The 12,263-nt window shown below is 39.5% G+C and overlaps 1 protein-coding gene across 1 annotated transcript in view; it reads right to left on the bottom strand.

The window, feature by feature from the left end:
• The window catches only part of shank2b (SH3 and multiple ankyrin repeat domains 2b), a gene marked incomplete at its 5' end in the record, with an annotated part of 36,029 nt that extends 24,965 nt beyond the window's left edge, over positions 1-11,064 (bottom strand). The window contains 4 exon segments of the mRNA XM_034203044.1: positions 694-717; positions 6,573-6,581; positions 6,691-6,771; positions 10,929-11,064. Coding sequence (XP_034058935.1) covers positions 694-717; positions 6,573-6,581; positions 6,691-6,771; positions 10,929-11,064 — 250 coding nt within the window.
• Positions 11,065-12,263: the final 1,199 nt, after the last annotated feature.

Raw genomic sequence — 12,263 nt, forward strand, 5'->3', positions numbered from 1 at the left:
TCAATGACCTTAAAGACAGTTACGCCAAAACACAGAAACACACACACACATAACAGGACAAAAAATGCACATTTCCTCGCTCTCCCAATTGGATTGCTGCTACACTGTTGCCCTGGAAACCTATCTGTGAGTGAGACATTGCCTGGAATAAACCTCCTCACACACACCACACACACACACACACACACACACACACACACACACACACACACACACACACACACACACACACACACACACACACACACACACACACACACACACACACACACACGCACGTTAAGTGTTTGTAATTCTCGTTAGGGGTCTGTTGTTATGATTCATTGTGATTAAAGCTTGATATTCTTCCAAACATGTGTTGCTGCGAACAAATCGTTTTTTTTAAAAAGTGTGTCAAAATAATCTGTGATTGTGAAGGAGCAGAGGAGATTAAACATATTTGTACTCGACGTAAAACAACAATAACCCATGCAACAACAACATTTATAACACCATGAAGACATCAGTAGTGACACATTATACATCATGCAAACAACATTGGGATTGAAAGTCAGACACATCAAATTCTTATCAACATATTTTTAATAATTAATTAGAACAGTTGATAGGATAAGTGAAGGGAGGAAGGCGTGTGACATAAATCTATAATTATAAATATTGGGAGATATCGTAAACATGCCTACAGACACTTACCACCTTTCTTTTTCCTTAGAGTGGCTTAGAGGGCGACAGAAACATATTTCTAAATCTTAAAAGCAGCAAAACAGATTCCTCCCTTTTCACAAAATGAACAACGATATGCCAGCTTTGTTTTGAGGAGCCCAAATCTTCAGGTGTATATCAGTATGTAGTGTCTCTACTTTAAAGAGTCCTCTCCTGCTGATGTTCAGGTGTATATCAGTATGTAGTGTCTCTACTTTAAAGAGTTCTCTCCTGCTGATGTTCAGGTGTATATCAGTATGTAGTGTCTCTACTTTAAAGAGTCCTCTCCTGCTGATGTTCAGGTGTATATCAGTATGTAGTGTCTCTACTTTAAAGAGTCCTCTCCTGCTGATGTTCAGGTGTATATCAGTATGTAGTGTCTCTACTTTAAAGAGTCCTCTCCTACTGATGTTCAGGTGTATATCAGTATGTAGTGTCTCTACTTTAAAGAGTCCTCTCCTGCTGATGTTCAGGTGTATATCAGTATGTAGTGTCTCTACTTTAAAGAGTCCTCTCCTGCTGATGTTCAGGTGTATATCAGTATGTAGTGTCTCTACTTTAAAGAGTCCTCTCCTGCTGATGTTCAGGTGTATATCAGTATGTAGTGCCTCTACTTTAAAGAGTCCTCTCCTGCTGATGTTCAGGTGTATATCAGTATGTAGTGTCTCTACTTTAAAGAGTCCTCTCCTGCTGATGTTCAGGTGTATATCAGTATGTAGTGTCTCTACATGTCTCCATGCTTTGATGTTAAAAAGCACTTTATTCTTCTCATACTGCCTCTTTTCACCCTCTGTCCGAAACCAGAGCCCAGTCTGCTCTGATTGGTTAGCTGGCCGGCTCTGTTGGGATTGGTCAACCATTTAAGCCCCTGTCACACTGTCCCGAAATTGACACCCGATGGACACACGATAAAGGGAATGTTCAAATTCGGCTGTGATCGTAGCAACATCGGGCCATTCGTGAGGGCATCTTAAGCCATCGTATGACCGCCGGTGGAGTTTCTCAGGCTCCGGCAGCAACTTCGTGAGCGGCAACTTCGTAAGGCACTCGTGAGGGCATCTTGTCAAATCGTGTCATCTTCGTGTTATCATCGGGCATTTGCCCTCACTCTGATCGGGGCGAATGCCCGATGGCACCGATGATAACAAGATGCCCTCACGATGGCCTTACGAAGGGCAAAATTGACACACGAATTCAACACGAACATGAACCTTCGCAAGGTCCTTCGGCAATTTTTTGGCATGCCAAAGATTTTGCCACCGCTCACGAAGTTGCTGCCGGAGCCTGAGAAACTCCACCGGCGGTCATACGAAGGCTTAAGATGCCCTCACGAATGGCCCGATGTTGCTACGATCACAGCCGAATTATCACAGCCTTTATCGTGTGTCCATCGGGTTGTTTTATTGCACAACAAAATCATGTAAACATATTATGTAAATAACCCAATTTGTGTTCTGTGAAACTGAAAAGGATATAATATATTATTTTGAAGGCGAGTTGACAGGAAGTTGTTGTTGCTATGGAAACAACAACATGACGGAGAAAACGTAATATATTCTACATATAAAGACCGATAAAGTAAAGAACAAAGTCTGAAGATATCAGTACAGTATCATAGTACTGTAACATAATTGTTTTTGGTACTTTCGTTGCAGTTGTATGTCTTACATGTAATGTAAATGTTGCCTTCGTGTGTGGTTCGGGGCCATCTTCGTGCGAAATTCACAATTCAATATTCGTGTGTCCATCGTGTGTACATTTTGGGACAGTGTGACAGGGGCTTTAGAGATGTCCCGCCCCTTAGCCTATCACGTATATGTTGAAGCGATAGCCAATAGAAGCACCAGTGTTAAATAGTGATGTCAGAGAGAAACTCCAGGAACGGATTTTAGCCTTTGCAGGAAACGGGAAACCCCAAAAAGCAGAACAGGGCATCTTTAATATTTGAAAAAGTATTCAGTCAGTGTATTTTCTATCTATCTAAATGCACTTGAATGACATGCAGATGTGTTGAATAGGCAGCTTTAGAGAAACAACTGCTCTCTCATCTCCCTTCCTACACCTTTGACACGCCTGGTATTACTAATGATCGTATACTATCGACATATTTAAACTGTCTTTTTGTACTAACAGCGGTCCAAAACTGTAAAAATGCTTAACTCCAAAATAAGAAATGTTATTATTGTCGCAGGATGGTCAGAGTGGCAGAATGAGTCCAACAGCTGGAGCACATGGTCACTAAAGAGAGTCAAAATGAATTGTTCTCCTTTGTTATTCTTACTACTTTTGGTAAACCTTCCTGTTGTCCTCGGGTCAAATTTGACACTTCCCCAAATGTATTTTTGTATATTTTTTGTATATTTTCTAGTATACTACGCTCTTCCACCAGAAGTATGATCACTTTCATTATGTTTTGGCTTTTATTCAAATGTATAGCATCTGAGGTCTTCTGGGGTCAATTTTGTCAAATAATTGTTTCCTTTTTTAACTCAGAAAGTAGGTTAGAATTTGTGTAAATTAGGTTTATTGACCATACATTTCAGAAAGAAGAGTTAAACTTGTGGTAATACGTAAGAATAAAGTTGCCTTAAAAGGTGTAACATAGATTTGGGTGATTATTTATACGAAATGCTTTTTAAATAGTCAAACCAGGAAGACACAAGTTGATAGGAAGACACTAGGGTTAACAACTGCCTCTGGTAAACCTTGGTTCCCTTATTTCTATCTCACGTCGTCTTCCCTCCTTTCCTTCCTACCCTCCTTTCCTTCCTTCCCCTCTCTGTACAGATGTGGCCTCCTGTCCTTTTTTCTCATGTGTCTCAGAATCGCTGACTGACCCGTCTGTCAGAAGCTATTAAGATGACACACCACTTTAAAAGCAACACACAGAGGATCCTGTGAAGTGGGACTCACCTCACGCACGCGCGCACGCGCACACGCACACACGCACACGCACACGCACACACACACACACACACACACACACACACACACACACACACACACACACACACACACACACACACACACACACACACACACACATCAAAACGTATACAAATAATTCCTCCCTGAAGCTGCAGTGACACCATATACTGTAGATTTTGGGGTCTTACAACTAACAAATATTATTTTCATTATCTAATCATCTGAAGGTTATTTTCTAGATTATATTTGTTGGGTGTATAAAATGTCACAAAATCGTTAAAGAAGACCATTGCAATTTAAGTCCAAGGTGATGTCTTTAAAGAAGCCCTATTCGGCTTTTTGGGGTTTTCCCTTTCCTGTAGAGCACATGTGTCAAACTCAAGGCCCGGGGGCCAAATCAGGCCCGTGGTGGATTTAATTTCGGCCCGCAGGATAATTTCTAATTACTATTAGATCTGGCCCGCCGGTATATTGCACGCACACCTTCACTCAACTTGAGGGTTTCCTCAGCTCAGAGCCTGAGCCCAAACATTGATGACCTTGCACCCAAGATGAGATGCCAAGTATCTGAACTAGCATCACAGAGCAGCACACTGAGTTTAATGGATGTTTCCTTCTGCACTTTTCTCTTGAGACAACAGGGCATGCTTGGTTTGTTCTTTGAGGGAAATAGTTTTTTTGAAGCTTTTGAAAAATGTAATCATAAGAAATGACTCTGGAGAAGCTGCAGATAGAGCCATAAGAAATGAATGCAACTGATTATTTAATGTTTAATGTTGTTTTTATAGGCAATCATTGAAGCTTTGTTAGTTCCAGGTTTAATATGTGCAATAACTTCATTTCCATAAGTTCTGCAATAAACATTGAACCAGTCCGGCACTCGACTAATACCCATTTTTTAATTTTGGCCCACTGTGTATTTGAGTTTGACCCCCCTGCTGTAGAGTGTTACATAGGTTTTAGTGCATGTGAATGGTCTGCAAAGACTGACATTCAAAAGTACCAAAACACAGTGACATCACTATGGAATACTAGCTAGCGCGCCAACACATTGTATGATAGGCTAAGGGGCAGGACAAGCAGTTGACCAATCACAACAGAGCCGGCCAGCTAACCAATCAGAGCAGACTGGGCTCTGGTTTCAGACAGAGGGTGAAAAGAGGTGAGAGAGAGAGCTTTTTGAAAATTAAAGCATGGAGACATGTCACAGTAGAGACACTACATACTGATATACACCTGAACATCAGCAGGAGAGGACTCTTTAAAGTAGAGACACTACATACTGATATACACCTGAACATCAGCAGGAGAGGACTCTTTAAAGTGGAGACACTACATACTGATATACACCTGAACATCAGCAGGAGAGGACTCTTTAAAGTAGAGACACTACATACTGATATACACCTGAACATCAGCAGGAGAGGACTCTTTAAAGTGGAGACACTACATACTGATATACACCTGAACATCATCAGGAGAGGACTCTTTAAAGTAGAGACACTACATACTGATATACACCTGAAGATCAGCAGGAGAGGACTCTTTAAAGTAGAGACACTACATACTGATATACACCTGAACATCAGCAGGAGAGGACTCTTTAAAGTAGAGACACTACATACTGATATACACCTGAACATCAGCAGGAGAGGACTCTTTAAAGTAGAGACACTACATACTGATATACACCTGAACATCAGCCGGAGAGGACTCTTTAAAAGTAGAGACACTACATACTGATATACACCTGAACATCAGCAGGATAGGACTCTTTAAAGTAGAGACACTACATACTGATATACACCTGAACATCAGCAGGATAGGACTCTTTAAAGTAGAGGACACTACATACTGATATACACCTGAACATCAGCAGGAGAGGACTCTTTAAAGTAGAGACACTACATACTGATATACACCTGAACATCAGCAGGAGAGGACTCTTTAAAGTAGAGACACTACATACTGATATACACCTGAACATCAGCCGGAGAGGACTCTTTAAAGTAGAGACACTACATACTGATATACACCTGAACATCAGCAGGATAGGACTCTTTAAAGTAGAGACACTACATACTGATATACACCTGAACATCAGCAGGAGAGGGACTCTTTAAAGTAGAGACACTACATACTGATATACACCTGAACATCAGCAGGAGAGGACTCTTTAAAGTAGAGACACTACATACTGATATACACCTGAACATCAGCAGGAGAGGACTCTTTAAAGTAGAGACACTACATACTGATATACACCTGAACATCAGCCGGAGAGGACTCTTTAAAGTAGAGACACTACATACTGATATACACCTGAACATCAGCAGGAGAGGACTCTTTAAAGTAGAGACACTACATACTGATATACACCTGAACATCAGCAGGAGGAGGACTCTTTAAAGTAGAGACACTACATACTGATATACACCTGAACATCAGCAGGAGAGGACTCTTTAAAGTAGAGACACTACATACTGATATACACCTGAACATCAGCAGGATAGGACTCTTTAAAGTAGAGACACTACATACTGATATACACCTGAACATCAGCAGGAGAGGACTCTTTAAAGTAGAGACATACACTACATACTGATATACACCTGAACATCAGCAGGAGAGGACTCTTTAAAGTAGAGACACTACATACTGATATACACCTGAACATCAGCGGAATAGGGCCTCTTTAAATGTCTGGTTTTTAGCTAAAAGCAGCGAATCGACATCGTTGAAGCTCTACTTTGATAGCATGATGGCAGAAGGGCACGAGGAAAAATCAGTTCACTTCTTTATTAAGAGGCAAACCAAAGCAAAAAGTAATCAAATGATGGAAAGCTAGATTGCATTAGCCTGAACAAAAGCTTCATTCAGCGGCTGGAGGATGCAGTTAAGGGAAATGGATTAAATAAGGTTATGCAGAATTAACTGCTTACCTTTATCCACTGAGAGGAGATTAGCCAATCAGAAGAGAGGAGCACACACACAGAGGCTGTTAGGCACAGATTCAGGACAGTGTGAGTAAACATGTAAATAACAACAGGAAGTTCTTACCTAGTTCCTCGAGTTCAGAGGTCATCGACTTGGAGCGCATGGACAGCGCTGTGGTGGGGGCTCTTTTCGGAGGGGGGGGGCGCTGATGGAGAAAATGTCATAAAATAAATACATGTACATTTGTTTAATAAAGACATCAAGTGGCGCCACATCTTCTCATCGACCGAGTTCAGGAGGGATGATTACTAATTGCTGTTTTAATTAATAAAAATATTATTATTTATAAATAATATCCTACTTTTAAACGTTATTCGCGCCTTCATTGTGTTTATTTGACAGATAATCTACAGATTTGTATATTTAGTCAACATATATATATATAATATTTTCTGTTTGGTTATTTTCTACTCTTTATTTTCACATTATTTGCTTCTGTGATCAATAAAGTATATCTTATCTTAAAGGTCACCTATCATGCTATGTTTAGGCAATAGCATAGGTCTCAGATATATACAAATATATACAAACATGTCTATGAAGTGTTTTGCTCAAAATACCAAACAGATCACCCATTCTAGCCATGCCTCATATCCCTCTGTTTCAAAAGTACTGATTTTGGGATAAAGCTTTAATTAAAAAGGAGGGGTCTGAGCTCATGCGGGACCCGGCAGCTACTGTCTAACTAAATGCTGACGTGATGAAACGCCATATCATGGATTATCAAGGATTCTCTCTGAAACAGTATGGAGCTCAAAGGCTTTCTCTCTTGCCGGTTATACCACAAGGTGAGTTCCTTTTTATTTCCTGCTTCTTCACACACATGCTCTCCAGTACAGGTTAGCTCTGAGTGTTAGCGATGCTAATGTAAACACCGACCATATTACGTCCAAAACAGTCGGGCATTGTTTCTGATAGCAACGTTTCTGATTGGGCCGTGGGTCCACATTTCAGATATTACGTCATATCGGATGCAAATCTGGATCAGCTCCGTTGTTCTCCCGTTTTTAGAGATTTGTGTACGGAGGAAAAGAGAGAGGGTTTTGTTTTCTGACGCTGCGTGAGTTTCCTGACACACCGGGGACACATAGTTATGTATACAAGACATCACAAAGTGCATTTTGCATGATAGGTCCCCTTTAATGTACATCACAATTCCTTTAAAACCTTTTTACTAAATTTGATGGTGTCCTTGGGTGTCGTGAAAGGCGCTGTTAAATAAAATGTATTATGATTATTTACAATCGGCACCAGCTACATTTTAAATTTTATACAGTCACTTTAAAAAATATATATACTGCTACTTTTTACGACCTATCTGCTATTTCATTTTCTACGTTTTCTATCATTATTAACGTGTGCATACTTAGTTAATAGTTACTGTAAAAGGTAGGTCTTTTCTCTTTACTTTATCTGCACTATACTTCTGCTGTTGTAATCATTTATATTTACCAATTGCGGGACATTAAAGGATTTCTGATTCTGGTTTATTTCTGATATTAAACTTAACACAAAAAGTAAGGACATTTGTGTTTGGTAGAGTATTTCTTTATGGTAACAATGCTTCTTGGCAATAAATCTTATACCGTTGGAAAGCCTGTTTTCTTACCTTCCCAATGGTACCACGTTTGCGAGGAACAAGCATTTGTGGGATGAGCAGCAGAGCTGAGTATGAGGGTTGCGCCCATGAAAAATGTGACAAATCTCCTCTGCATTATAGCCGAAAAGCATTGTTACAACATAGAAATAATCTACTCAACACACATTTCCTTACTTTTTGTGTTAAGTGTATATCGAGCCATAATCACACAGCTGACTCAAACACCCCGCAGCTTTATGAAACATGCACGTTGTGTTATTTTTGTTGTTTGCATGTGAACATGGAGTCTGCCTTCTCGCTGCCTCTGAGGGAAACATTACGTAACTCATCATTAGTCAGCGTGCACACTGCAGTCTGTTTTAATATAACTGTCACAGATAAGCAGGATTTACACAATATTAACAACATGCAAAGTGCCCCTCATTATTATTGAATACATGTATGATTTTGAATTGGAGGACAATGTGCTGCACACAGTGGTACATGTAAAAAAGTACTGCAGTTTCATTTTATGCTACTTTTTACTCCACTACATTTATCCAACAGCTATTCACAGATTCAGATTATTAGCTCATACACAATATTAAACAACTAATACATAAAGTTAAATTAAAGCCCCATCATTACCAGCTGTGATGATTATTGTGTTAACATACATTAAAACGGACAAGTCAAATCAATCGCTTCGCAAATCGCTTCGCGTCGGGCCGAACCACGCCCCTTAGCTGTGATATAATGAGCATATACCACGGCCTGTCGTGAGCTATTGCTTAATTATAAAACGGACATGTCAAATCAAGCAATCTGATTGGTTCTTAGCCGTGATATACTGAGCGTATACCACGGGTAGAATTGTAAGTTACTTTTGGCTTTTAAACACAACAAGTACTATTGCTGTTTGTACTTTATGTATATGTTATTCATTGACACTGGGGACAATACTTTTTCAGAAGTAAAAGGAAAAAGATTTATGGTTTGTTCTAAGAAATGCTAACGAACAAAGAAGACGGTTTAGGAAAGGGCTGATCTGCACAATACAAAAAAGATGTAATACAATGTAAATATTGAATAAATAAATATGCGTTGTTCAAAGCTTTAAAAAAAACATGCATGCACTGATCAGTATATTTAAAATGTCATTTAAATAAAGAGACAGTGTTGTTTTTCAATTCTTGGTTATTATCTACTCTGACCTCAATCTGACATTGTCTACAATTGTATATGTCGAACACCATTTATAAATCTTCTGACCCCCTACTGTATGTCCCGAATGCCAATAGTTTTGTTTACTTTCACTTAAAGATTGTTTATGTAGTGACAGTAACAGATTATTTTTATAATTTGGCAATGCTGCTTTTACTTAAGTAAGAAGTCTGATTACTTCGTCCACCTCTGCTGCACACTGAACATCAGTCAGTACTTTAAAGGTCCCCTATTATGCTGTTTGTCATCAATATATTACAGGTCTCAGATATATACAGAACATGTCTCTGATTGGCTAAAACACCAAACAGATCATTGCAGCATTACCCATAATCCCCCTCTGTTTTCAGCCCTGTTATGACATCATAAAGTGGCCAAAATCTGATCAGCTCATTTTCAGACAGGTTTTTATAGAAATGGATTAGGACAAAAAGAGAGAGAATCTTTGTTCCTGAAACTTTCAGAGTCTCTTTACACAGAGGGGACACATGTTGATGTAGAAGAGACATGAAGAAGAGGGGACACATGTGATGTAAGAAGAGACATGAAGAAGAGGGGACACATGTTGATGTAGAAGAGACATGAAGAAGAGGGGACACATGTTGATGTAGAAGAGACATGGAGAAGAGGGGACACATGTTGATGTAGAAGAGACATGAAGAAGAGGGGACACATGTTGATGTAGAAGAGACATGGAGAAGAGGGGACACATGTTGATGTAGAAGAGACATGAAGAAGAGGGGACACATGTTGATGTAGAAGAGACATGAAGAAGAGGGTACACATGTTGATGTAGAAGAGACATGAGAGAAGAGGGGGACACATGTTGATGTAGAAGAGACATGAAGAAGAGGGGACACATGTTGATGTAGAAGAGACATGAGAAGAGGGGACACATGTTGATGTAGAAGAGACATGAAGAAGAGGGGACACATGTTGATGTAGAAGAGACATGAAGAAGAGGGGACACATGTTGATGTAGAAGAGACATGAAGAAGAGGGGACACATGTTGATGTAGAAGAGACATGAAGAAGAGGGGACACATGTTGATGTAGAAGAGACATGAGAAAGAGGGGACACATGTTGAGGTAGAAGAGACATGAGGAAGAGGGGACACATGTTGATGTAGAAGAGACATGGAGAAGAGGGGACACATGTTGATGTAGAAGAGACATGGAGAAGAGGGGACACATGTTGATGTAGAAGAGACATGAGAAGAGGGGAACACATGTTGATGTAGAAGAGACATGGAGAAGAGGGGACACATGTTGATGTAGAAGAGACATGAAGAAGAGGGGACACATGTTGATGTAGAAGAGACATGGAGAAGAGGGGACACATGTTGATGTAGAAGAGACATGGAGAAGAGGAGAAACATGTTGATGTAGAAGAGACATGAAGAAGAGGGGACACATGTTGATGTAGAAGAGACATGGAGAAGTGGATTTTGCATATTAGGTGACCTTTAATATCTGAGACTTAAGTGTTTTTTTGTACCTTTTTTGCGTGCCGTGTCGTCGGGGTCCAGGTTCCGGCTGACGGTCACCACCTTGATGAGCAGCCGGTTCGTCCCGTGTCGGATCATGTTGACGACCTGTCTGTGGCCCACCTTCACCACGTTCTCCTGGTTCACCTGCAACACAACACAGCAGCCATTAGTGTCAGGAAAATACTCAAAGACATCCAGAAATATTCACATTTCCAACAAGAATCTGTATGTTATGTAAATACATTATTTTATTTCACTATCGTAATCTAGCCGCTACCACACCTCATTCTGCAATGGTACACTTCTTTTATTTTATAATACACTTACTTAATTTCCCTGAACGTTTACTCCTGTAAATGTTTTTATTTCAATTTTTTTTAGATACTACGTGAATGCCTTTTATCTGTTGGTTTTTACGTCTCTTTCTCTTTCTACACTTTGCTATAACACTGTAAATGTCCCTAAGTACAATTGCACATGACAAATGACAAAAAGTCAGTCATTGTTTGCCCACTACAGTAAAATGCTACTTTATGAAACAATATATACAAACAAAATGCCATAATAATATATCACACATGGAGGCCATTCTTCTGCTGTATGACTACTTATACTTGCAATGGAGTATTTTAACATGAATGTATTGGTACTTTTACTCAAGTAAAGCATCCAAATACCAGTGGCGAACCGTCAGGGCCTTCAAGGTATTCAGAGAATACCCTGGAACACTCAGATAAAACACAAAATCGATTTAATTATATAAATAAAATGTATATAAAATGAATAAATGAGAATGCTATCTGTGTTGTTGATCTGTAATATTACAGTGTTACGTTGATTTGTTTGTCCTTCTCGGACCATGCTCTACGCATTTCAGTGGTTTTGTGTTAGAAAAGAAAGCAACCAATCAGATCTTGTTCTGGGTCTCTTGGTAGAATATCCTTCAACCAAGGTATTCTACATCCTTGATCGAAGGCCCTGGGGCTTGGACGCGGGGGTACGCCGTACCCCCACTTATTTGGAGCATGATCTTTTTTTAAAGTCTAATAAATATAAAATCATTGCCAGTGTTATCAGTTGCAAGTGTGTATTTGTTGTAATAGTGACGAAAACATAATACATTTCACAGTAATTATAATAAAAAATAAAAACGATTTCCTTAAAAAAATATGATTCATCATCACGCTCGTGACCCCGCGGTCACTGACACACCCACGACGAGTCCAGATTCAATGTTTGCATAAGTATGGCTATATTTTTCGTTTTGTTTATTTAATAAGTTAATTTCAGGACAACTTTGGACATTTTGTTTGTTTGTTATGAGTTTTAAATAGATTTTGAGA

This window comes from Gymnodraco acuticeps, unplaced genomic scaffold (genome assembly GCF_902827175.1).
Source record: "Gymnodraco acuticeps unplaced genomic scaffold, fGymAcu1.1, whole genome shotgun sequence".
NCBI lineage: Eukaryota > Metazoa > Chordata > Actinopteri > Perciformes > Bathydraconidae > Gymnodraco > Gymnodraco acuticeps.